Genomic DNA, 27,292 nt, shown 5'->3' with positions numbered 1-27,292 from the left:
TGTTAGAGAAGATGCACCTGGAAGACAAAAATCAGGGAAAAAACCAATAGTGACTCCTAACGACTATACAGCGACCCGCCAAATTCTAAAGCTAATGTGGATTCGCGTTGATGCTGTATTTTAGTCCTAGAAATAACACGTACAGCGATCATTCGCCGCTAATGTTTACATATCCTATCGGATAAAAGATGACAGCTTTGATATGAACGCCTGCTCTTAATCGGTTTCAAAGTTTATCGCTGAGGTTTGTTTTATCGTCAAGGTAGCGTCAACATTCACTTGGATTAGTAGAGGGTCAACTAGTATACGGAACAGTTCGAGACACATATTTATATATTTTTCATATTTTGTGACAGTTTTAAGAAATGGCGACGTGGAGTGACGTTGAGCTCCTGACCAACGAGGATACAAACACAGTCCGCCTGGAGAGTGTGTCAGGAGAGGAACATGGAAGCGGCTTGTATCAGGTTGACACTTTGGTCAAAATATCCTCCTCCGATAAGGTAATTAGTCCAAGTATTTGCATTACAAGAACTTGGGCATGATTTCTTCAAGTGCTTGTGGTTTGATTATTCCTTATACACTTTTGACCAGGGTCGTAGCTAAGATTTTTGCTTCCCATCAAAAAGGGTTTCACTCATCCTAACATGGATTTATGACTTACGTTATTAATTAAATTTATTAATTGTAATTTTTGGAAGGTCTAAATATAAATCATATTGATCTTAATAAGGTTTTTAAGTCTTTAGTTGAATTGCCAAAGCTCTGACTTTTCTACATTGCAGCCTACCATTTTTGGAGATGATCTATTAGGAATGCTTTTTGCAGGTTCCTGCAGATCCCCGGATTTTGTCCTTTGGTGCTTCCAATTGGAGTATTGTTGTCATTGACAAGACAGTGATCCTATTTGATCAGAGCTATCAGAGCATTCTTCTCCTTCTCCACTTTGGTAAATCATTACTTGTTTTCTTTTACCAGATCAGTTAGCAAAAATTAGTTGTTCACTTTCTGTTGAATTTAAAATTAAACAACTGTCTCACCGCATTTGGTGTTAAGGCCTTAAAAAGTAAAATGTCTCAATCAAAATGAGTAGGTCAGAACTCAAAGAAAACTATAAAGCCTGACTATAATTTGTTTTTTTGTATGTTTTTTTTTTTAGAAACAGATGTGGATACCATTGATGTTTGCCTTGATGGACGGTTTTTGGTGGTCTGTGAAAGAAATGGAAACCTCCATTTGATCTATGTTCCACACAAAAGAATCCTCTTTACTAGAGTATGGGAGTTTATATTTTTAATGTGGTTATTGAGTTGGAACATATTATATGAAATGGATTTACATTAAATATCATCATCTAATTTGACAATGAAATTTTTGTTTTTATATTTCTGCCTCAAAGGAACAACTAGAATCTGTCTTTTTTTTTTGTCTCTCTCCTGTCAGTTTTTCTTTTTATGTTTTATCTCTGTGCTGCCTTGTGTTTGAAATTTGCAGGCTTTGGTTCAAAAATCATCCAGTGAAGACAAGAAAACCTACCGCTATCTCATCCTAAATGAGGACCAGTCATCTTCTGGTAAAGTTTTTATACTATTTAGAGCAGAATCTCTAATAGACACTGTGTATGTCTTGCAATTATGTGAATATTTTGGCACTAAGTGAAGTTATATAAATATATATATAAAATCTCAAATCTTGTTTCTTGTGACAGGGACGTATCATGTCTTTCTTCTTATTGAGGATGGATTTTTCCACATTTCAAACCTTGCTTTGACAAAGATCGAGACAGGTATTGAATTTTTATGTAGGATTATATGCAGTGTTTATTTGGAGCCACTTTTCACAGTAAACTATATTTTATCCTTTTACTATGAAAGCATGTGAAAATATGGACATAGGAGCTTTGAAAGAGGTGAGCTAAGGCCCTTTTTCTCCATTACACTACAGGATATATATTTTTAAATGACAGAAAAATAGCAATTTCCCATTTTCATATTCAGCTCCAGAGTCTCATCAAGGTAGATTTTTGCTCTACTGAAGAATACCATGATGAGGGCTGCAGTACAGCAGTGATCTTCAGCCTTGGCCTTGAAATCAATCTAATTATTGGGGTAAGTGTGCAAAAGAAGTGTTTGATTTACTCACTATATCTGTGCATTATCATTAGATTAATGCAAAGAGAAGCAAAGGGACATTTTTGAAAGTAAATCATGAAACCCACTGTCATGTTAAAACTTGGCAGGGAGAAAAAGAAAATATTGTGACTCACTGGAAGATGGATCATCTTAAGGCAAAGATGTGCTTTGTTCAGTCCATCAACAACAGCCTAATTCCTGGTAAGATGATTGTTTTGCAGAATTATGGTTTTTATTATAAAATATTTAAATTGTAGGAAAGTTAGCACAGTGCCTTGCAAAAGTATTTATATCCCTTGAGTCAGTAGGGTCCAAATGTTTTTGGACAAAAAGCATCCAGTCTAAACTATTAGTGGGCTACAAGCAGAAATATCGTTTAAGACAAAAAAAAAAAACTACCGGTAATTGTGTGTAGGTGTTTGGTTTTTTTGCCCATATTTTAAATATTTGCCTACCCTTTAACACTCATTGCTCAGCTGAAATCCAAACTTGAATCTAATAAGGAAGCTGTGGAAAGACTTAGAAATGTCCATTTAAGCTCTCCATCCAATCTAAAGAATTGGCAAAAGCCTTCCTCTTTAGATAAGCAAAGCTGGAAAAATGGAAATGTTTCTTTTATGGCAGAAAAAAGATGGTTCTACAAATATTGACTACCATGGACTTAATACCAGTTCATGCCTCTTGTTTGAGATTTTTAACTGTGTCTGAGTAAAACCATGCATCAATCTCCTTCTCAATGATGTACCACAGTGTATTTATCTGAACTATAAGTTCACACACAAATATGCTGAAGTTTACGCTTAGAAAATATGAAAAAGTTCAGTTTATGAATAAGTTTGCAAAGCATTGCAGTGTTTGGTCTGTCAATGTGAGTTGAAATGGTAAAGAGCTTCTTGTTCTTACCTTGTGTCTTATTTTTCCAGGTGTGAGAAAGCTGGTAGTGATGGAAAATCTGTTGTATATTTTGGACTCCGAGGTGAGTTTGATGTTATAGGGTCTTTAACATTTGCTTCACAGGCAGCAGATTGAATGTTTTACATTTATGTTGTAAATCTGCATCAGGATGTTCTGAGCGTTTGGGACCTGCATTTTCTTGTCATGATTCGCTGCTGGCCAGAACTGGCTATTCACGACTTTGAACTGACCACGGAGTGTGGCTCTGCCTCCATGGTGATGTAAGTACGAGTCTATCTACACATAGAGATCTGTCTCTGAAGTCCAACTTATTGTTTGTGTGCATAATCTTGGCCACTAAATCTCAATCTTTACACTAAGCTGAATGTTTTCTATTGCTTGTTGAAGCCAAGACAAGACTAGCATGAAGATGATTACTCTGACGAAGCAAGACAACAGTCAGGTCGCTGCACAATTCCCTCTGAACAAACTCAGAAAGCCAATTACTGACTGCTTTTCTGAAGATCTACTGCTTTTTACTTTTCAGATCAGCTCCCTTCAAATCAGATGTCTGCCCTCTATGAGTGTTTGCTACTCCCTCGATGTCTCCTCGGTCTTCTGTCTTGTCCAGATGAAAACAAACATGGTGAACAATCAAACCTTTTTCACGTGTAACATAGAGTATGCTGCCTTCCTGTATAATACATATCAATATTACAATGAATGAATGTTGTTTCCATTTAGGATGCAATTTATTTGGTTGAGGGGATTGTGGAGAAACCGGAAAGGTGAGACACTGTGTATTATTTCCCAAAATGTCAGCCATTGCTTGCATGTTTTTACAATGAAGTTTTATTTTTTAATTCTCTCTGCACACAGCCGAGGAGAGGCTGTCTCAGCCATTGTGGTCAGATGTTTCACTGAGGCTTTACCTGAGAACAGGTACCCAAGTATTATCTGGGTGGACTGTGTGTTGTAACCCACAAGACTAATATTTGATTCATATTTTTCTTCCCTGTTTCTAGACTGAGCAGGCTTCTACACAAACACATGTTTGAGGAGGCAGAAAAGTTTGCCATTACATTTGATCTTGATTTGGAGGTAAATGCATCTGTTTTGTAAATGAATGTAACATAACAGTAATTCTGATGTCATATTACAGCTGAAGAGTTCCTCAAACTCTGGAGTTTCTCTGGAGTTTGAGGAGAAGTGTCTGAATCAGGGTTTTGTTCAGTGTGAGGTCATGCTACCGCAGCTGTCTTTTCACACTTGAGTTTTGTACTTTTGCTTTGGTTTGTTTGCTGCTCTTATGAAGGTGGTTGTGGGCTGACAGTTTTATTTTTGTGCAGCTTGTTTACAAAGTGAAGCTTGACTTTGTGCTGGAGCAGTTGGCCTCGGCGTCAGTGGGTGGATACGGACAGAAAGTCTGGTCTGAACTCGTAGATGAGGCCAAGACAAACCTGATGAAAATCACAGTACGTTTTTTTTTTTTACTCCATCTTTCTCTTTCTATCTAGATTATTGCAATATATGAATGCTGATGCTAACATAGGCTGTATCTTTTTGTGCAGGATGAGCAGTATGTGGTGGACTATTGCCTCAAAGCTCCGTGGCCGACCTTTGACACCGCGGAGAAGATGCTAAACCACGCTGCCTCTCGATACGCCTCCCTACAGATCCAAGAGGCCTTGGCTCGACTGGCAACGTTCTGCAGCCTGCATGGCTTGGAAAACTTCAAGTAAAATCAATATCTTATTGCCCAACTGTCATATTTTGTTATAAAGTATGGGTTTTATTTTGTGGACGGTTTGTTGCATGTTTCCTTCGTGTTATTTAGTGTACTGCTCTCTCACCTGCAGCGGAATCGCGTGGATTGAGTTTCTGAACAGCACTGACATTCTGGGAGATGTTCTGACCCACCTGAGAGAGGGAGATATGAGGGGCGCACAGCTCCTCTGGCTGAGATACGAGGTAACATGAATAATTCGGAAAGGCTTTGTTCACACATCAACAGCAGTACGCTCAAAGCTGCACTTCTGAAATACTTTTGAGACGTTTATGTGGCCTTGATGTGTGATTCTGCAGGGACAGATCGCTCTGGAGTTTGAGGAGAAGAGTCTGGAAGCAGTTCTCACTGCCATCCCAGAGGACCTGCCATCCCAAGACCTCTGTCCTTGGCTTAGGACAGTTTTTGTCCCGTTTGTGAGGAGAGTCCTTCCAAGAGGACAGGTGGAATGACTTCACTTTCAAATAGAAAATGTGCCTTGTTTACTGGATGAAGCTTATTTAAGTTAAATAATCTTTCTTGTAGAGAATCCTGGCTAAATGGCTCGAGCTGAAAGCAAGAAATCTGGAGTTAACTGAAAAGGTAAATTAGACAATCATTTTTTTTTTAACTAAATAATGATTACAGTGACATATTGTTAGATTTTTGGTGTGTCTTTGGTTACACTTGGTTATGAATTATTGCAGTAGCACATTTAGACTGTGTAGAAATGTATACAGATTCCTTAAGTTAATGATATGAAAAATGTGACTTACAGTATATTATGGATTAATTGTGATGAATTTAATATTTCTTCAGGGGTCTTGGCCTCAGAATGGGCTGGATTTGGCCATAATTGGGCTTCCCTCTTTATGGACCTGGATGAAATCAATTGTAAGAGACATGCATCATTCTCCTTCTTCTCAATGATGTACCACAGTGTATTTATCTGAACTTAAGTGCACACAAAAATATGCTGAAGTTTACGCTTAGAAAATATGAAAGACATCTTCTTCACCCTGATATACAAATTTATGTAATATAGTTGAATATTTATTTTTCTACTAACTGTGTCTCTGAAGGATAATAATGATGGTGCAAATGAGCTGCAGAGCCTCAAATCTCTTGTGTCCAACCTCCGTCAGCTGCTGGACCTTCACCAGAAGTACAGCTGCAGACTGTCGCTCTCAGTCTTTGAAAAGGTTTGTTTGTTGTTCGAGATTTGCTCTGCCTAGGCTTAACAATAATTTATATCTTTAGTTGCTATTAAAGTTAAGGCTCAGTGTGAACAGGGTTCAGTGGCAGTCTGAAAAACACAGAACTTTCACAGAATTATGTTTCAGGTCTAGATAAGTTTGGATAAAGAAAATAAGTGGAAAATATCTGTAGTTCCAGTTTTTATTCCTTCTCACATCTGTTTAGGGCTTTATTCTTTGTGTTTCCTCATTTATTTGTCCCATCATTGTGTTGTTCTTTCTTTTGTCCTTTCTGCATTCCATGTTCCTAAATTTAATTCCAAGTACGGTATGTAATTCAGACTGATAGATGTAAATCACTTGGTTTCGTATGTTTTGTAAATGCTTTAATAATGTTTTTCTGCGTTATTCAGTCGCTGCATATACTAAATGTTGTTTATGAGGATTTTTTCCCCATGACAGGGAAGCAGGTTGAGTGTGGCGTTCTTCATGCTGGACAAAGTTCCAGCTCCAGAACTGATTGCCGCCGCAGTGGAAACCAGCGTTCGGCCGTACGCCGCGGAGCACGCGCTTCCTTTTGATGAGTTACTGCTGCAGTACATCAAGGTAAAAAACCCCTCCGCCAATAAACACCTTTTAAACCGAGATTAAGTACATATTCAATTAAACAGACACATTAAATGGATATACTAACTAAAAAAATACAACGTTTTCATAATGATTGTAAAGCCTTACTTAAATACTTTAATTATTTAAAATCACATCAATCCTCCAGTGTCATATTTATTTATGATTCTTTTCTGCTGCATGTATTCAAATTACATTTTACTCAGACAAAGCATCATTACAGCTGAAACTTGTCCTTTCATATTTGACAATGCAAAGAACTTTTTTGAAATTAATCCACACGGTTTGTTTTTGTGGGGTTTTTTATTTAATAAAAAAATAAGTAGAGAAAAGAGATGGTTAAGTATGCAAACATGTATGATTTAATTTACTTGTTCAATTTTCTAAAAGTTTGCTATTGCTTAATAAATGCTGTGTTTTTCTATTGACTTATGTTACACGGCTAAATTTCAATTTAATTCAGGTTATTTATAGCCAATTTACAGCATGTTATCTCTAGGCCCTTTAATGAAGAAAAAAGTCTTATTTGCTTAATTATTAATCTTTGAGTTTACATTTTATCCATTTGTGTTTTGGTTTTTAACTTGCTGACTGATTTCACTTTTTTTTTTTCCTCTCATAACAACTTTAAATCTGTTGATCGGTTGATCTGCAATTTTACAGTCGATCAATATACCAGGCCAAGCACTGCTATTTTCTGAGATAGTACAAGCAAAATAAAAGTAATAAAGTCCACAAGCTTTTTCTTTTTAGACTAAGAGACTTCATTCCTTATTCGATTATGCCAAACGTTCTACATTTTGAAATAGAGAAGATCTAAATTAGTCCAATTTCCATGAAATCACTGGCCAAAAACCACAGCCTTAATTGGATAATAATTTCAACATTGTGTTATTTCAGTATTTTTGGAACCTTAAGACAAAAAGTCTCCAGTATTATTCCAGCTGGTTCACAGGTGAAACTTTGTATTGAAATATCCAGAATTTTATAAATACAAAAACAAAACAAAAAAATCCAGATTATGAAATTTATTAACATTATGTAGAAGCAAATATATAGTAACTTCTTCCTAAGCTAAATGTTTCTATCTTCATTAAATGCTCTCTCTGTTGTGTTTTTCTCCAGGATCTGCTGGAACGCTGCAGTTCTCAAACCACAACCCTTTTCACCGGGTGGGAAGGCAAAGCAGTGGCTGTGCTCAGCTGCATGACTGACACTGATGTGAGTTAAAAATGTCATATACATCATAATACGCATCTAACTTCATTATATTAGATGGAAGAAAATCAGCCCTAGTAGCAGCAAAATCGAATACAGACAGAAGAAAGTCTGAAGCTGTAAAATCTGCTCCCAGCTGAAGGTGGATGCCGTGTTAGAGATCATGCAGAAAGCTGTGGTACCCTGGAGCAATGTGGTGGAGAGACTCGTGCAGCAATACCTGGAGATGGATGGACCAAAGTGCGTTTGTAAAACCCTCTCTTCTGAACATTTTTCCTCAAAATAAAGTCACCAATAAATTGAGATTCAACAGGTTTTTTTGTTTGTTTTTCAGACAGGAGCTTTTGAAGGAGAGCTACCGCCTGATGGAGATTCGGAAGCTTCTCCGTGGCTACGGCATCCGCAATTTCAACCTGTCCAACAGCACTCAAGTTCTGGTAACAACAGATTAATTTCTATTACGAGGCGTGCGTTCTCTGCTTTATACCACCAATAAGCAACTCCTGTTTATTGACTTGTTTTCTACAGTCACTGATTCGATACATCCTGAAGCAAGACTTGCCCATGTCTTTAGAGGACTCCCTGACATTAGCAGCAGCATACAAGCTGCCGACAACACAGATAAATTATCTGTATCTCACCCAGTTGATCGGCCAAGGAAAGGTGAGCTAAAGCATGAGATTTTTTTTTATCTGTGTGTGTGTGTGTATGTTATGGATAAAATCTCATGTGCTGCTTTCAGACCGAGGAAGTCCTGACTGTCCTCAAGAGGCTGTCTTCTGCAGAGGCAGAGTGTGTGATTGAGCGTCTCACGTCGTGGGCTCGGCTGCAGCTGGAGGATAAAGTCCACATATCTGATGAGGTGAGAGGAGGAGAGGTGTTAGACATTGACTTTTGATTTATATTCCATCTATATTAATGAGAGGCTTTGATTGGCTGTTTAAAATGATCTATAAGCAATGCATGTATACAAGTGCTCCCTTTAAACATGGGAAAATGTTAAATAGAAGGACATTAAAAGAAAATCTTACAATATGCATATGATCACTGTTTCCATTAAATTAACTCAGTTTTTGTTTTTTTGTCATTACCAGCACAAGAAACGCCAGATGGCTGTAGCTCAGGTGATGGTGGAGGCTCTAAAATATCTGCATTTCATTCAGAAAGGTAAGTGTTGCAGAACATGTCATTCAGAAAAACTTGCATCTCAAAGAAAATTGAGTATCATGAACAAGTTGAAGACACCTTGAAACTCATATAGATTCAGTTTCTCATAGCGTGAAGTGTTTCAAACATTTATTTCTTGTAATTTTGTTGATTATGGATCACAGATAACAAATACCTATACCTCAGTGTCTTGGAAATTTGTGAAAAAGTTAATTAGACATAAGATTTTTCCACTCCACTGCTCATCAGAATGATGGTGATAAAGTATATATCAACATTTAATCTGATGGTCACATGGTTAAACTGAAGCTCTGGCAGCCATAATGGAGGACTCTGTTTTAACCCGTAGATCCAAGCTGCCCTTCATACTTTTATCCACCAGATGCCTCTAAAGAGCACTTTACTGAAAACTTCCAGGCATTTAAAGTTTTTCTAAACAAGTTTGAAATGCTTTGGAAAGTTTTATTTGGCAATTAGTTCAAAGAATAAACCAGAGTCTGATATGAAAAACTCACACAGAACATCTCTGTTCAAACACAGTCACAGCTAGACATAATGATGTGAAAATATAGTTCCACCAGCCTTAAAGATTTCCTGTGTTGTCGTTTTGCATTTTAATCAGACGAAAACAACCTGAGCAAATGCATGATTGTACAATTAAAAACAGAGACTACCGTAAACATAAAGGCCAGTGTCACAGTTCCACAAGAAACATCTTGATGATCCTCAAGACTGTTGGTAAAATATTCTGTCAACTAAAGAGATAAAAATTATTTTTTTTCTAAGGTGTGTGTCATGTTACATTTGGCACAAAACTACCGTTCTTATATATTTGGTGGCAGTTTTTGCCCCCAATGGTGGCACTACCTTTTTATTAAGTTTATGGTTCAATCACTTTTCATATGCAGCTGGGTTGTTTTGAAATGCTTTTAAAAAATCTAACTAAATTAAGTCATCAATTTGAAATTGCATTTTATTTGTACTCTAGATATTTCTTCTGTCTGAAAAAAAGCAAAATGTAAAGTGTTAAGAGGCCAAATAGTTTTTGTTGTTGTTTTTACAGATCCTTAGTTTGAGCCAATTATTTAATTATCATCTATTTTCTGGATAGTTTAGGTTCCAACAGTCATAGAGATCTGCAACATGCACACAAAGGTTGTTATAAATTCACCTCTAAACTACCAGACTTAATGCCAGTTTTTTTTTTTTTTTTGTTCTTTGCAGATGATGCTCTTAAAAGCATAGAGTGCGACTCCAACCTCATCATGTTCAAGGCGATCGCCCACCTGCAGGTGACACTCAATATTTGGTGTATTTCTTAATTAAATTTTAACTTTTAAGTTGTAACTTGCTGCCTCTCTGCCTGATTCCTCAGGAGGATTTTGATGTTTTCTTCACCCCTTCCAACTATGAAGATCCAAACATCAGAAAGCAAATCCAGGAACATCACATCACAGCGTACGAAAACACGCGAGCTCGCCGTTCATCGAAGGGGGAGGCTTTGTCGGCTCCGGTTGTGGCGAATGATCCCGACGGGAAGACCAAGACCATCTCCACAGAAGCTGGGTTACGGCGACTCGGGCGGCAGCTGCAGCGCACCGAGCAGGAACTGTGGTCTGACCTCGGCCTGCGGGCGCTGAGGGTGGGGAAGGTGGAGAAGGCCCTGAAGATCCTCAGGTTGGGATGTCAGAAGGCTTTCCTGTGGATGATCAAACTGTTCCAGTACTGAGGCTCTCATAACATTAATGTTTGTTTTTTGTCTGTCTTTGTTTGTGTCTTCAGTGAGTTGTATGAGCATCACTCCAACAACAATACGGGGAAGGTTTTGTTCACTGCTGCCAGGACTTTGTGCCAGATGCTGCAGGCCGATGTTCCCATGGTGATTCCTGAAGGCATGGATTTGCCTGCAGTCATCCACAATCTGGCCTGCCAAGCCATCACTTTGTGCAACTCTGGTAAAAACTGAAAACAAATGTTTTCCTACTATTCAATAGGCTTTTATTTTTGGAAAGATTAGTCTTCATTCTCACTGGAGCTGAATTTTATGTCATTTTCTGCATAACATGTATTCATTGTTTATCTCCTTTTTGTGTGTTCAGATGCTTATTTATAATGTAAATAGTGTTAGTACAAAAAAATGTAAAAGAAAAAAAAATCCTTTAGAAAATTTGAAATACACTATGCTTTATGATTATTTTCTGTTTTTGATTTTATGTTTCAAATTCCCAGAGGATAAATAAATAATTTGTTCCAGATTTGCTGCTGGACTGTCTGGAGCTTTGCAAGTGCACACGGATTGCCATGGATGTGTATCATCAGTGTCAACTATCAGACGACTACGGTTTTATCGCAAAGGTCAGCAGCGTTGTTAGATACAGTGGCCTGAAGAAGTGTTCATAATCCTTGAACCTTTTCACACTTTGACTTGTTGCAACCACAAACTCCTGTGCATTTGTTGGGATTTTATGTAGCAGAAACTAACATAAGCATAATTGTGCTGAAGATAAATATTCCATCCATCCATCCATTTTCTCTTCACCTTTGTCCCTAATGGGGTCGGGAGGGTTGCTGGTGCCAATCTCCAGCTACGTTCCTGGTGAGAGGCGGGTTCACCCTGGACAGGTCGCCAGTCTGTCACAGGGCAACACAGAGACATACAAGACAAACAACACACTCACACACACACACCTAGGGAGAATTTAGAGAAACCAATTAACCTGACAATCATGTTGTTGGACTGTGGGAGGAAGCCGGAGAACCCGGAGAGAACCCACCATGCACAGCGAGAACATGCACACTCCATGCAGAAAGACCCCAGGCTGGGAATCGAACCCAGGACTGTCTTGCTGCAAGGCAACAGCTCTGCCAACTGCGCCACTGTGCAGCCTGCAAATATTCCAAGTTAATTTTGCAAATAAAAATCTGAATAGTGTGGGAGATCCATGTGAGATTCGAAGACTTTGAATACTTTTGGAAGTCAATATTCTTCGACAGTTCAGTTTGCTGAATTTGCCCTGGTATGTGTGCAATATATTGAAGTCACTCTGGTTTATCACAAATAAGTTAATGTGAACACCTAAAAAAAGAATCTGGTTTGGCTTTCTTTATGGAAACGGAGATATAATCAGGAGTGCTTTCAACTGATTAATCTTTTCCTAATTTTGCGATGTTGCAGGACTTGAGTTTGGAGGCAGAAAAAGATTCATATTCTCAGTGGAGCTTTCAGGATGTTTTTAATGAAGACTGCATTGTTTTGGATCCAGTGTCGGTTCTTCCTGTACAGTATGAAATCACCAACTGCCTGTTGCCTATTCCTCAGGGTAAAAAAAATATATATACATATATCACATTTATCTCCTAGCATAGTTTTGCTCTGACTGCAGCTCTGATATGTTGTTATTCCTGCAGACACTAAACTATTTCCATTGGATTGTTCCTGTTTGTCACATTGCTCATTTGAAGACGGTAGGTGTTTTTCTTAATTAATCTTTTTTTCCCCCTCCCTAATTACATTAACCTTGACTCTACATTGGCCTGTTTAAAGGTTCAAACTACCTGCAGACTCTTCTCGGCCCGCTGACCAACATGCTGCAAATGCTGCAGGAGTGCAGTCAGCTGGAGTTGGCTCTCAGGGAGCTGGTCAACTCCTATGGTAGCTGTCTGCAGCATGTCACTTCAAATGTTATGGACACAAAGTTAAGTATTCAGGTAGGACTGACCTGTGCTGTGTTTCTCTCATAATTGTCCCATTTTTCTGTGTTTTGAAACGAAATGACTTTTTGAGTTCCATAGTTTTCCATCAGATTTGTAAGGGCTTTGAAGCACTTAAGTAGGATGTAGCATCCTACTTAAAATATAACCACCAATTGTTCTCTAACTCAGGCTCCACCAGTAAATGTAGTGTCGAGTGCGAGAAATGAACAAAGTCCAAACCTTGTTAGAAAGAGAGAACAAAACACAGCTTTATTACATCTGGCCAGATGGAGAACCCAGAGAGATCTGAGATCTGACTAGACAAAGGAATCACTTCTCTATATATACTGTTTAATGCCCTTCGTACACAGACAGGGTGTCATCGCTGATATTCTAAAAAAGCTTATCAGATTAATACACATAGTGAGAAAAATGCAACCTTTAGTTAAAAACCAGTTTCAGGCAGAATATTCTGTGCCTAATAATAATCACTCAGCCGTTGGGTCTGGTCTGTCACTCTGGCGGTATGACAATTATTTACTTATCGCACTGGAGCAAAGTTGTGAAGGCTAGAAGAGAAACAATGACTCTGCAAGTCTGAGTAAGATATAATAAACTGATTAAACATGTAAGATTAACATTAAATAAACTTCTAATAAAAGTAAGCATACTGTGAATAATTATTTTATTCCACAGTAGATTTTTTTCCTCTTTACAGTAAAGCATGAAAGTAGTTCAGATTTCTCATCACTTGTTTCTGTCGGCAGGATTTGGAACAATAAAAACCAATAATAATTGTTAAAGTTTGATAATATCTATTAAATTCATTTAACCAGTTACATTAGAATAGAAATATGAGCTGCAGACTCAAAAATGAATATTTTTTGTGGTGTTTATTACCACAATGTTTTTAAATGGATCTCGGCTTTAAATGTTTTACTACATACTATCTCACCATGCTCTGTCTGAGTGTGTTATAATTATGATGTCATAGTTCATTCATTCACTCATCCATAGAGATTAGAGATTTTTTTTCTATTTGATTTGATATATTTATTTCAAACAGGTTGGACAGAGAAAACATGTGCATACATAACAGTAAAAGTTTGTAAGTTTCTAGATTTGATACATATGAATGCCGTTCTTCAAATAACGAAATGTTACATTCTCATCCATTTTACCTTCTACAAATTATTCTTTTTTTTATTTGTGATGTTGAGATAAATACAGAGCATTATTCACATAGTTAAAAGAGTTACTTGAACTGATTTCATTTTCAGCTTTATGATACCCGCGATCTTAAGAAGTACAACGTGTCCCTGAATGACGTCAGAAAAGCAACAGTATCCACTCTCAATGCTGTGGCTGTCGGCCTTTTGAACAAGGTCAGCATGCTACTTTCATTTTCCTGAAATTGTAGCTTGAAATATTTTAGGGAGTGTTATGGTCATGATGTAATTTTCTTCTTTGGGCTTCAGGTGTTCAACTGGAGAGTGGTTGATTGTGATTTGGCGATTGGTCTTTGTACGCTCCTACGCAAAGCAGAAGTCTTCAAAATATTGTGGAAAGTCATAGACAACACCTGGCAAAACTATGACAAAATCCTGGTAGGCAAGATTACCGAACACATTTGGTTAATATTTGTGTCCCTGGTATCTACAGAAAGTGTGTGTGTTTGTGTGTGTTGGTTATTCCAGGCGGTGGCGAAAATTGGGGCCAATCTCTGCAGTTTATATAATGAGCCAGAGGAACAGAAGAAGTTTCTGTCAGTCATCACCGACGCAGAGTGGGGAGTCAAGCTTGGAAAATTAGAGGTATTGCGGTTCTTCCTCCAGCTCCGGTGACACTTCCTTCCTCTAAGACAAATCATGTTCTTGTACGTTTTCTTCTGCCTCAGATCTCTATGCAGCCGGTGTTTCGTCAGCGTCCGGAGTTGAAGAGCTGTCTGATCCCTGAAATGGTGAAGAACAGGAAGATCACCCCTGATATTATCCTCCAGTATTGCAGGTGAGACACCCAGCTCCTCTCATCAAGTTTAATTGGCCTATTAAACATGATAGGCCATGTTTCGCTACCATTTATTTATTACTGTTTGGGTCCCTCTGTCTAAAAAATGACCCCTTTTGCCACCCCTGCAGTACTTTTGGTCTGGACCGTGATCGTGTGATCAGCCAGTACATCACCACCTTGCTGCTGCTGCAAGAGGACGATGGCGGCAGCGCGGGTGCAGCGGACCCGGGCCTGGATGAGGAGCAGCCGCTGTGTGATGAGGAGGCTTTGGAACGGATCCTGCAGGTCATCCCCATGCTGAGCAGCCCCAGCGAACTCACCGCCAGTCTCTGCGCTGCCCTGTTTAAGGTAACAATGCTGCACTTAAAGACATTTCAGTTTCTCACTTGAAACTCTTTTAATCATACACTGCTTGCACAAGAATCTTCTAAGTCCTCTTTTTGAACAAGAAAGGTTTTTTCTTTTCATAGTTTGTTGGAGATAAAACAAAATTTCTACATCTGTCAAACAGCTCAGCCCGTACAACTACGAGCGGATTGAAGTGGTGCTGAAGATCATACAGGTTGCAGATGAGTATGTGGCCGCCTTCTCCCTCAGTCAGGTGAAAGCAATGACTCTCTTTCATCTTAGAATGTAAAGCTGATTTTCCTGTGGGATCAGTAGTTTTAAATGTGACCATTTTATTTCATTTCCAAGGCGATGGGCCTCCTTCAGCACCTGAAGTCCTACAAGAGAGCTTCTCCTCCCTCGGATGTGGAGAACACGTATCTTCTGGAAAACGGTCTTATGCCCAACCCCTTGTCCAGCAGCAGGCTGCCTTTCCACCTGCTCATGCAGACCAAACACTTCTGGAAAATTATCTGTGAGTTGATTTCTTTGCACGAGTCATTTAAACCAAACATGGTGATGCTTAACTCTCAACTGAAGCTGCATTTATCATCTATTTTGTGGTATTTAAATCCTTAGTTAGTAAAGGTCTGAATAGATCCTCTGCAGGTAAATGATGACTCCTCTTTGTGTTTTTTGTAAATTAAGTGTTTTTCTGCTTACAGCTCCTGAGCTGAGTGAGGAAACGTTCCCAACTCTTCTACTGATCAGCAAACTGATGAAGGTTGGTTTCCATCTAAAGTTTAACTGAAAACAATCCATCCATCAATTATTCATCTTTCCATTTGGGAATTATTCAAAAGTAAAAACAAAATTATTTGTTCATTCTTTTTTTATTTGATCTATTTATCTCTCTATTCATGTGGTCATCCCTCATTTCAGATTTTCCACCCTTCTGTTTATCCATTCATTTAATCTTTTTGTCCTCCATCCATGTCGTTGCAATCATCAAATTGTTCATCCTTTTATCCATTCATTTGTTATCCATCCCTGTGTTTGCTCCTCCGTTCAGCTATCTATAACTGATTGCTATAGATAAATCTGCCATTACATCATAGTGAACTTTGGTATTTATACTACAGCAAACGGGCTAAAATCCCTGATATCCCTTTAGTGAAACAATAAAATGAATGAATCTTGACATGAAATATGAGAATGAGCCCCATAAATAAAGTAACCCTCCCTGTTTTTTCCAGGTGAGCCTCGATAAGCTTTACATGTCAGCAGCAAACCACGTGTTTGAGAAGAAGATGAAGCCTTTAATCTTGGAGCAAAGGAAAAAGGCTCAAGGACACGGCTACAACAAGGAGACTTTGAAGGTGGCCAAGACCATGATGAAATACATTCAGTGCATCCAGAGCCTGGAGTGGGCTGCAGCCACAGCACATAAGATCACACAGGAACTGCCACCAGGTCTGACCTGCTGCTACACTCGACTGCACAGTGTTGGTTGCTCAGGCGTCTAATTGTTACCTGCTTCTCTGAAGGCTTGGAGAAGACGCAGTCTCTTCGGTACTGTTTGGGTCTTGGAGAAGCGTGGCTCAAAGATCCAAATCTAGAGGTCTGTGTTTCTGGTTTTACCTCCAGATATATTTATGGTCGGATTCATGATGTCTTCTCACTTCATGAATGTAAACATACTTTATTAAACTCTCCTAAACTAGAACCATTGGTCAGATCAGTTAGATGAGTTTGTTATAAAATGAGTGAATATAACAGGAGGCATTCCACTGATCAGTTTGATGTAGGATCTGTGACGCCTTTAGATATGTTCCAAGTGCACGTCAGCATCATAACATATTTGATGTACAAAAAGATTTTAAGCCTTTATCAACAAGAGTTCAACATGAGTCTTTCATCTGTTTGTTTTGTGTGCATTTCTTTCTTACTGGGCTGTTTATGTAGAAAATGCTGAGCAGCTTCTGGCCCTGTGATCCTGGTACACAGATTTCCATCCATTACTTTGTAATTATCTAAAACTGGTGAAATTTAACCTACATCTCAGAACTTAAAAGCTGAAATGTTCTGGCCCATTATTAAAAACACTTTGAAAGCATTTCTCTCTCTCTCTCTCTCTCCCTCTCTCTCTCTCTCTTCCTATTTGTCCCCCCCATCTCCATGGAGATGCTGAAAACAGAAGTCATCACTTCCTTTTCATTAAGCTTTTTTTCCCCCTCTAAGGCCAGCAGATTTTATCAATGCATTTTAATGCAAACTGTGTAAAACATTGTGGTATTCCTAATGGGCGGTTGAGTTTATTGTTGTCTCTGCAAACAAAAATCAGAACCACGGTCTTGTAATTTAAAGTTTAGAGGAAGCATAAACTTGAGGAGAGAAATAAAGCGGGAAACTGATGAAGCAAAAATGCGGTGGGAAAACACTTCAGAAGATGCATTTCTCCTTACACTCCAACCTGGTGAAATGTTTTTGAAGAAGGTGGAATCACCATTTGTGCCCCCTGTAATTTCTGCCATGCAATTTCTTTCTTCATAATCAGATAAATTGAGTCAAATTAAAAAGTTTTTCTGTAAGATTATTTGACTGCACTAACAAGCATGTATTTATTTCTTCTAAGCATTTTTTTCCAGTCTTTACACAGCAAAAACACAAAATCTTCCCAAGTGATTTTTGTTGTAGCTTCTAGTGCAAATATCTTAGGATACTTGAAATGGGACAAACTAACTTAAAAGTAACTTTTCAACAAGATATATGACCTTGTTTTAAGTAATTAATTCCTTAATATTGATGAAAAAGTACTTGTTCTCTTGACAGATAAATTAACTTATAAAATATCTTGTAATAAGTTAAATAATCTGCCAATGGAACTAGTACTTTTTTGTCAATATTAAGGAGTTATTGACTTAAAACAACCCTATGTAGCTAAAACTTACTTGCAAGTTAGTCTATCTTATTTCAGGATTGTTAAAATATTTGTACTACAAGCTAAACCAAAATCACTTGGGAAGATTTTGTGTTTCTGCTGTGTATGTGCTGCACCAACATGTTTGTCTCCGTCTGCATTCAGAAACGTTCCCACTGATCAGTGTTGGGCTCTCTCACAGGAGGCGGCCCGGGCCCGAGGGGAGACCTTCCTGTCGAAGCTGAAGCTGCAATTCCAGCGTTCTGCCACAGAGAACATGCTGATCAGCAGCCAGCTGAGCAGCCCAGAGCTCCTGAAGCTGAGCGGCCTGCCCGCCCGGCTCATCATGGCTCTGTACGAACACAGCAGCGTGGAGCAGCGCTACAGAGAGACCGCAGGTCAAACCTTTCCCGGTGAGCCACTGTCTTTAATTTACCCCATTTTTGTTTTTATGATTTTTTTTTTTTTTTTTGATTTACTACAATGGTTTTCTTCTTCTTTTTGTTTTTTGTTTTTTTTTTTTAAACAAAATGTCTCAGACATACATGCTGCCGTGAGGGAAATCGCCACAATCAACAATGTGGATCTTGGGAAAATCCGCAACATGCTGTTAGAAAAATGGATCTGCAAAACAGGCCCAGCTGTTACCAAGGTCTCTAACATTTTCATTTTTCTTTATGAAAACCAACAATTTGTATGGGTTTAAATCGAATTAATATTTTCTGTTTCATTTACTGTTTTGCTTATTTTACCCCAATTAAAGGAAATAGGAAATCAGGATTGTGTGACCAACATTGAAGAGGATCCAGACTTATTGAGGTAATTATCAGAGCTGCACTCCTGTAGCATTGACCTTTACTAAAAATAACTATAGATCTATAAATCAGTGTTGTACAATTTCACTGTTAGGGAGTACAACTATTACTTTAATATATTCACAAGTATAGACATAAAATTTACATTAATTCAAGTTCATAGTTCACCTAGGTATTCTGAACAATGTAGTCCAATATGAACAAGTTCTTGTTCGTTCATCATTTCCCGAAGAGATAAAGTCCTTTAACGTATCCAGACCATCATATCATGGACCAGCTAACAGATTAGCTGCTTTGATGCATTTAATTTCCTCTCCTTTTCTCTTTGCTTGATTCCCAAATAAAGTTGCACTAGTTTACAAAATTTTCTGCTGCAGCTTTTAGAAAGCAAAATTAGAAGAGGCAGGATCCATAAAGCAGAAGCTTTCTCTGCCCCGCTCATGAACATCCTCCTTTAAACATTGTCCTGCAAACATTGGTTTAAAAACTGCAACGATGCAAATAAAATCTGAATATACTTACTCTATTCTACAGATTATCAAATTATCAGTAATGAAGAGCTTCAACACCTTTTCTTTTGTTTGCCGTCCTGCAGGGCGGTCTACATGCTGCAGTCTTACCCCGTGGATGATGCAACCCGTCTGCTGAGCCCTATTCTTTTTGCTGAAACCTGGGTGGGTCTGAAAAACTTTATTTTTGACTCCAGAAAGATTTTCCTGTCAAAGTGGCTAATGTCTGTCTTTAAGCTGGACGAACTGATTAATCATCTTTAACCTTCCTCAAAATGATGCAAAATGCAGATCCTCCTCTTTTTTTTTTTTTTTTTTTTTTATCTGAATTATAACTTTTGAAATACTTTTCCCCCTCTGTTCAGCATCTTGAAGCTGTAAGGAATTGCTTCAAAACGTTCTGTATGAATAAAATTTGCCTTTAAAACCACTTTCTGCAGCCTCTCAGCTCTTCTGGTCCTCGTCTGACTTTCTGCCATCGAACTCGAGTTCTGCTCTGCCTCATCCGCCTCGCCGACGCAGAGACTCTGGAGGCTCAGCTGCAGATCCCAAGGAGCAAATTTAAGTGAGAGGCCAAGAAATGTGCAAACAGCAGTTTTGAAATCAGAGGATGAGTTCGCATGATCGTTTTGTTTGTGTCTTCTCATGCAGATGTTATCTGAAGTCTTACATCTTTGTGTCTCAGCTGGAGGCATTAAATATCCCCTACACCGTTCAGTCCTTCCTCAGCAGCCCAAAGGACGGCTTGGTTAAAGGCCTGTGGAAAAACCACAGTCATGAGCCACAGGTACATGCTGGCATAAAGCTTTAGATCCACAAAGTTCTACCATATTTCATGAAGAGGTTGTTGTTGTTGTTGTTGTAGGCTGTACGTCTGGTAGCTGACCTGTGTCTGGAGTACCAGGTCTACGACCCTCAGCTGTGGAACAGTCTGCTTCAGAAGCTGCTGGGCTTCAATCTGGTGAGGGCTCCTGCACCAGAGTCTCCACCTTAACCAAACAATACGAGTTTCTGTTTTTAAAAATAATTAAGTGCTGTTAAATGTTTTTAATCGAATGCTGGCATGTTAAACCTTCCATGTCCGTGCATCTGCTTCTTGCAGATCAGTCACCTCCAGATGGTGTTGGAAGCAATTGTGGCTGTGCCAACTTTATGGGAGGTATTGCTGCAGTTGGTCTATTTCTGTTTCCATGTCAGAAATGTAAAACAAATACCACTCCTAATTATGGTTCACCTATTCAAAACAAATAATAGTAACAAAGCCCGTTGCTACCTGTAAGATCTGTGACATGGCAGACGTCATTCCCACCAACGGATGTCCTGTTGAAGAAGGCGTGGAGCCAAAAATAAATGGAAAAAAACCCTTTAATAAAAACCACAACAGGAAATGCAGTTTTAACAAAGATGGGCTTCAGATTATTTGTTTTGTTTCCAGATTTCCAGTTTCTCCAGGACGTGGAGGAGTATGATCCTGGCACCTTTTGTCTCAGGTGTGACATGTAAAACACTAAAGCAAATTCCCTTGTGGCAGGAATACAGCCCAGAATTATTGTGAGATTTTGAAGGGGAAAAAAATATGTTTGTAAAATATTTTACATACATTTGCTGAGTTTTGGTCTCGTTTTTTAGAATCACAAATGCATATTTTCCTTATTGAAATGGTGAGCATTTATCTTGATCGATCCTGAATTGTTTTGTGTTTTTGTCTCGGTAACAGCCTCGGTTCCTTTGAGTCCGGACCAACAAGCAATGCTCTACAGGACGTTTGTTCTCCTGCTCAAGTAGGTTTTTCTAAAGTTGTCTCTGAAACAGAGATATGGTTTACGATGAATGGTTTTTAGGTTTTTTTGTTATTTTGGGGGTGGGATTTGTTTCCTGCCTACTCAGGTAATAACTGCAGAAGTTTTCCTTTTATTTGACACAAACTCCAACTGCAATTCGAAAATGATTGACTGATGCAGCAGCACAAGTAGTTGATGCAGATGGACACTTCTTAAGTTCTTTAGAGAAATATTTACTTTGGCAGATTAATATCTTTATAGCTTTCACAATTTTTGTTTTGATGGGGATTGCTTCAATTGTAATTTCCTGGTGACAGGTTTAGACATCCAGTAACTTACATGAGAACAAACTTGGTCACAGCTCTTCTGTTAACTGGGCTTAATGCAGGAAGTTGTTTTCAATAACAAGATGTATATCCTGTCCCTGAGCTTAGTCAGCCCAAACAAATGAGGAAACTTTATGTTTTTCTTTTAATAAGGCAAAAGCAAGACATTTTATGGCTCTTTTCTAAGTAATAAAAAATTGTTTAACATTTAAAACTAATATGATCTATTTAGCGTTTTCAATTTGAATCATAACCATTTTGTCTCTATGTTCATCTCATTTTCTGCACTTTTCTAATTAGCCTTGAACTGCATTACCTTTAGCCTGTTTTTGACCTGTTAAACTCACTGGAGGCATCAGAACTCCACTGAGTTACAGCTAAAATGTTGCTGTACTTTTTTATTTTATTTTTATTTTTATTTTCTGTAGGTGTCCCTTCCTCTTGAATCTGGACTTGATAGGAATTGCAAACCGGTTTGCACAGTTCAATCTTCATGCCTTTGCTTTGGGAACTCTGCTTCTCATCCCCTGTGCAAATAAAAAGGCACAGCAGATCCAGGTAAGAGCATTAACGTCCACGAGTAAAGATGTAACTTCTGGGCTTTGTCTATGACCAGATGCTGTGTTTTCTGTCTCCAGGGGTTCCTGTCCATGTGCAACCCAGTGGCCGTCCTGGAGCAGGTGGATGAGTTCATGGACACGGGTGAATTGGCTGGAATCCCTTCACAGGTCAGACGGGATCAGAAATCCTTCTACCACATGTTGGCCTCGCACAATAGTTTGCATCTTTAGAGATTATTGAACAACACTGGAATCTTAAACATTTTAATGTGGCAGGCAGATGCAGACTTGAGGAAAACATGAGCAGAAAGGAATAAGTAAAGCCTAATTTTTTAAACGGCAACTTATTAAATTAATAAATTATCCAAGCCAACCTGCCATTATGTGAAAAAGTAACGCCTCTCCTTGATGTCAGCAGCAGCAATCAATCATTAATCATCACTGGTAACTAATCATTTACTATGGAGGATGTTTGACCCACTCTTCCTTGTAGAAATGTTTTTATTTTTTCACGTTGGAGGATTTTAGAGCATCGACAACCTGTTTCATGTTATTTCCCAGCATCTCAGTTTGTTTTTATTTTAATTTTTTTTATCCCTTAAATATGAACTTGTTGTGCCTTGAATTGTTGTCTCACTACATAATCCTAGCAGCCTTGAGTTTTAGGCCATAAACCTCTGGCCAGATGTTCTCCCTCAGGATGAATTCATGCTCCCAACAATTGTGACAAGTTGTTCAGCTCGGTAAAGTTTCCCCAGACCATGATACTGCCACTACCATGTTTGACTTGATGAATTAGATGATTTTATTTATTTTTTTAAATCAAATTTAAGGCAGACATTTTTGTTCTTCATTGCCAGCAGTGGTTTTCGTCCCAGAAGTCTCCTTCAAGTGTCCGCCATCTTTACTTTATATTATGAACACTATGCACTCCTGGAGTAAATTTGATAGATCAGTTACTGTTCCATGTTTCCTCTATTTCTGGATTTATTCTCTTCACTGTGGTTTGCTAGAGCCTAAAGAAACGACTTGTTTACTCTTGAAACTGACAGGCATTAGTGACTTGTGTCGGGTCTTATTTTGGATGCTGAAGTCAGGACAACGTTGCATCTTTTATCTACTGGATAAGGTGCTATTTAAGTCATTTCTTAATTCTTGCAACAATCTAGGCTAAAATTGAATTTAGCTGTCCTTAAAATGCAGTTAAACTGCTTGACAATAACACATAGCAACATTTTAGACTCTTGTATTTTGATGTCTCAGACCACTAGTGGAACGGTTTTGACTAAATCTGTAGCTCAATTTAAAGGTATTTAAAGTGAGCATTTGCTTCAAACTTTATTTTGCAATACTGTCTATATAGAGCCTAATCATCAAACAGTTAGTTATATTTCTACCATTTTAGATAAAAAATTAGTTTATAGTTTGCAAAAACTAAACAGGTTTGTATTTCATGAGTCATATTTGAGTCTCAAGCTTTACAGGTTCTTCCCGTTCAAAAATTCAGCTTCCATCCTGATTTTGTCACTTCTTTTTAAATGCAAAGAGCGCTGACGTATATTTTTCCTCTTTTTAATCTTCAATGAATTGATGCCATCGAGTCCCAGAAAACGTGACACTGTTCAAAACGCCACAGAGCAATAAACAGAAATACAAAAAGAAGAACTTTTTGCTGGGGTTTTGTTCTCTTCCAACTACAGGCTGATACTTTTATATTCCCTTAGATCAGGGAGACGGTCTTAAAGTTCATCAACCAAAATGGACAGCACCAGAAAGTGGTGAAAACCAAACACTTCGCCCACCTGAAGCAGCTCGTTGTGTCCAGCGGCCAACCCAACCAGCTGAAGGAGTTGGTGGAGTGCCTGATCAGCCAGAACTGGTAGGGATTTGCTGTTTTTCATTAAATTATTTTTTTTCTTAAAGCACTTCAGTTGTCCCTTCTCATTGTCAAAGAGTCAGATTGTGATTCTACTGGTGTAGACTCATCATCCAGGACAGGACTATTGAACCAAATCAAGTGGCATCAATAAGACTTTTTGAAGCTACAGAAAACCCGAACATTGAGCTGAACAGAGGCCAGAAACTCAGGTGTCCAGTCTGCCCCATAAGGGACTTCAGTGGCTCTAAAACAAGAGAAGAAGTCCAGTTGCTTTCTACTTAAGCACTCGGGTCTGATATGAGAAAGGAAACATTAATGTACTGCATTTATAATCTCTATTAAATTCAGATTTATGTGATCGATTCAGGTTATTGCAATAATCTGTTAGTTTGGATAATGATGAAATCTTGATTATTTTACTTGTTTAATCGTTGGTAAAAAATCAGCCTCTCTTTCATGCATAAATGTCGAGACTTAAATTCTGCATAGATTAATGGAAAAATTAAAAATTACAGAATGACACATCTGAGAGAATGTGTTGAAAAGAAAAAATTATCTTCCAGAATGTCCCACATCCAGTCTGTGTTCATCAAATGGTTTTGCGAGGAGATTCCAGAAATCAATCAGCTGTAGTTCAAAGGTGATATTCCAGCTGCACAAAAACAAAACAAGCTACAACAACTCTGCTTTTTTTAAATGATAAAAAAGTTTTGTAATGTGATGCAATTAGTGCAAGATAATAACCCAACTTCAGGGTGGAATTATTTGTGTTTTTGGGTTAGACCAAGACTCCGGCTGTGGTTGTTGGGAAGCCTTTTTTATCGATGTGCTTCAAGCATCAAGGAAACCCACAGACCGTATATGGGAGATGGATAACAAGAAATGGCACCAAGAAATAAAGAAGTAACACTATGACATTCTGAACGAAAATAGAACGAAGCAGCTTCTGCTGCAGGGGGGAGCAACTTATGGTTAACGAGTTTTTCTTTAGTTGCGTCCAGTGGCTTGTGAAGGTATTAATATCATCCGAATTCATAAACAATAAACCGCAGTCCTCACCTCACATTTAAGAGGTATGCTTTATAAAAATAATTTTTTTTTCTTTCACCTGTGGATTTGAATTAATGGGTATTGAGATGTTTCACGATAAACGATCACAAAATGTTGCATAATTATGAAGTCGCCCAACTGGTAGAGAGAGTCCATTAGTGTCACATTTGAAGGTCTGAGTGGTTTATTGGCGAACATCAGTGAACGAACAGCATCATGAAGATGCTTAGAGCTAGATACACGTCAATCCTGGAGGAAGAATCCAATTCTGGGCTTTGGATTGGATTTTAAAAAAACACAATGAACCTTTCAGAACAATTTCTTAACTTGTGAGTTTTACTTAAAACATGAAACTCCTCTTCAGTCAGGATGATGCTGATTCGCTCACTCGTGAGTATCTGAAGCACAGAGAGCAGCATCGGGGGGAAACTCTGTCTAACGGCTGCCTGAAGGTACATTTATATTACCAAACAGTACAGCGCTGTGTTGGTAACAAACCAAACTTCATGCTACACTCATTTGTTTTTCAGGATTTTCTCAGCACGACCAATGGAGTGTCCGGATAAGGCAACGTTGTTTTTACTCTTTATATTTGTACATTCTGTCTTTGTCGTCTTCATACTTGCAGTATTTGCACTCTCTTGTCTTTCATTTGTTCATGTAGTTTTGAATAAACTTATCATCCTTAAATTGTTGGTTGAGTAATTCTTTAAGAGGGAAAATGAGCAGTGCATCTCCTTTTATTTACCTTTGGGCTTATTTATGTTAGAGCTGGTCATTTCACCCCTTCAGCATTGACCAGAAACTAAAGGCCTTTGGAATAACAGGTGAATCTTCACCAATTCATTAGTGAACTTATTGAGCTGTCAGATGTTTTTATAGTTTAACCATGTGGGGAAAGTCTCTCCATCTCTTCTGAGTACTCAAAGAGAAAACGGAGAGGCGAAGGTCCACCCCCGTAGCTTATTGTCTTTGAATCTCACTGTGGTCAATGAAATAAACAATCCCACCCATTTGGCAGGAGACTTCAGTCTCTGTCGGCCAGGGGTCACACACTGGAAGTGTGTTTCACTACCTCAGTCCCGTCTCTTTCTCCCAAGGATGGGAGACATTGGCACAACGTCTTTTGAGTCAGAGCTCCTCTCTCTGTATAACAAACGCTGCACAGAGAGCCTGGCAGAGTTTTATCTCTGTCTGTGGCTGATGCAGCTATTAACAAAAAGAGATTTTAATGAAATCTCTGGAAATCAGATTACAAAACACAACAGGAGATGGATAGCAAGCACAAAAAGCTTTCTTTTTTTCTTAAGGGACCCCCTGAGAAGTCTCACTGTTTGCATGTTCTTGTTGAATTTGGGAGCTTTGACAAAACACTGACGCATCTTTCGATTCTGGAAGTTCCGGACGAGCCCCCATTTGTTACGACCCGGCTCGACTGGTCGCAACAAAAAACTGGGGGACACGGAAACAGACAGTGCTTTAAGCCTATAGAAGGCATTTATTTAAAAGAATCAAAATTATGGTCTAGGCGTCGGCATCAAATGGCAGCTCGGATGGGGCGATCAAGACTGGTGGCCGCATAATGGAAGCGCCTCTCACTTAGAGGACCTTAATTGATAGTGTTAATTGACAGCAATATAGCACACATGCATACCGGACCGCACAGCAGGGCCGTCACATACTGCATAAGCACCAAATAGTGTCTTTGGATTGGAGATTTAAATCTTATACATCTTATACTTCTCTTTAAAAGCTGCAACATGCTTTTTTCACTTTTACATGAACTGATCTGTAGAAACAATAAAGAAAGCGACTCGATTCAGGCGCAGACTGATGCATTGAATTCAGTAAGCGAATAAAAACCCGGTGGGGTCGGTCAGGTATTGGGCTGTAGGGCGGACAGGACGGAAAAAGACTGACAGGTTAGTCGCTGGACAAATCGCTCTAGCGTTTGCAGAAGGCCTGAAGGTCTCACTGCTTTGGGTTTCCTTATATGGCAGCAGCTGGAGATCAGGGCGATGATGATCAGGTGCGAGTGGTCGCAGCTCAGCAGCAGCTGTGACAGACAGTCAGCTGGCCAGACCGCAAAGGAAACCAGACGTCTATATCAGCCATGAGCGATTTTAGGTGCATCTTAATTTACAAACTTTATTTTACAGAGCCTGTATTTTGAAATAATAATCTTTTACAATACAGCGAAGTTTGTTCTCCAAAGCCTGGAATGTTATTAAAAGTATTGGGGGTGGGAGGAGGAAATGTTAATATTAATAATAAATAATTAATATTTATTGGAAAGTGTGGAGGTTTCACACTGACATCTGCTTAATGACTATCACCAAAAACATCAAAGTGAAGCGATGCCTGAGGTTAATATTTAGCTTTCTGCAGTCATTTAAAATGACTCATAACCATATTTAAAGTCT

The 27,292-nt window shown here is 38.6% G+C and overlaps 1 protein-coding gene across 2 annotated transcripts; it reads left to right on the top strand.

The window, feature by feature from the left end:
• Positions 1–64: 64 nt before the first annotated feature.
• On the top strand, positions 65–25,548 carry kntc1 (kinetochore associated 1). 2 transcript variants are annotated; one of them, XM_044112714.1, is made up of 62 exons: positions 65–244; positions 357–503; positions 829–949; positions 1,160–1,275; positions 1,495–1,573; positions 1,709–1,786; positions 1,875–1,909; positions 1,998–2,108; positions 2,240–2,333; positions 3,056–3,108; positions 3,195–3,307; positions 3,435–3,489; positions 3,574–3,672; positions 3,771–3,814; positions 3,906–3,968; positions 4,052–4,127; positions 4,376–4,501; positions 4,598–4,764; positions 4,886–4,997; positions 5,112–5,255; positions 5,338–5,394; positions 5,611–5,685; positions 5,874–5,993; positions 6,450–6,593; positions 7,740–7,835; positions 7,969–8,072; positions 8,167–8,269; positions 8,361–8,495; positions 8,575–8,694; positions 8,927–8,999; positions 10,224–10,291; positions 10,375–10,676; positions 10,782–10,954; positions 11,254–11,354; positions 12,175–12,319; positions 12,408–12,464; positions 12,544–12,707; positions 13,973–14,077; positions 14,171–14,299; positions 14,390–14,506; positions 14,590–14,699; positions 14,831–15,050; positions 15,214–15,303; positions 15,399–15,564; positions 15,755–15,813; positions 16,286–16,502; positions 16,577–16,650; positions 18,152–18,362; positions 18,489–18,601; positions 18,713–18,768; positions 19,360–19,438; positions 19,714–19,838; positions 19,925–20,060; positions 20,139–20,234; positions 20,376–20,432; positions 20,709–20,763; positions 20,991–21,054; positions 21,809–21,938; positions 22,019–22,108; positions 23,665–23,819; positions 25,234–25,321; positions 25,400–25,548. In XM_044112714.1, exons 2-62 carry the CDS (start codon positions 366–368, stop codon positions 25,433–25,435), a joined length of 6,639 nt encoding a protein of 2,212 aa, XP_043968649.1. In that variant the 5' UTR covers positions 65–244; positions 357–365; the 3' UTR covers positions 25,436–25,548. The 2 variants fall into 2 exon arrangements, with proteins under 2 accessions (XP_043968649.1, XP_043968651.1); XM_044112716.1 differs by having other exon boundaries at positions 65–262.
• The last annotated feature ends 1,744 nt before the right edge of the window (positions 25,549–27,292 follow it).

Source organism: Gambusia affinis, linkage group LG03, assembly GCF_019740435.1.
Source record: "Gambusia affinis linkage group LG03, SWU_Gaff_1.0, whole genome shotgun sequence".
In the NCBI taxonomy this organism is placed as follows: Eukaryota; Metazoa; Chordata; class Actinopteri; order Cyprinodontiformes; family Poeciliidae; genus Gambusia; species Gambusia affinis.
This window is presented reverse-complemented; position numbering and strand designations above follow the sequence as displayed.

Bases quoted from the DNA above. Each gene is read 5' to 3' on its own strand.
- kntc1 (XM_044112714.1), top strand. From the start codon at position 366: ATGGCGACGTGGAGTGACGTTGAGCTCCTGACCAACGAGGATACAAAC. The intron at 15,814-16,285 runs GTTGGTTTCCAT...TGTTTTTTCCAG, and splicing joins TGATCAGCAAACTGATGAAG to GTGAGCCTCGATAAGCTTTA. The intron at 16,503-16,576 runs GTCTGACCTGCT...GCTTCTCTGAAG, and splicing joins CACACAGGAACTGCCACCAG to GCTTGGAGAAGACGCAGTCT.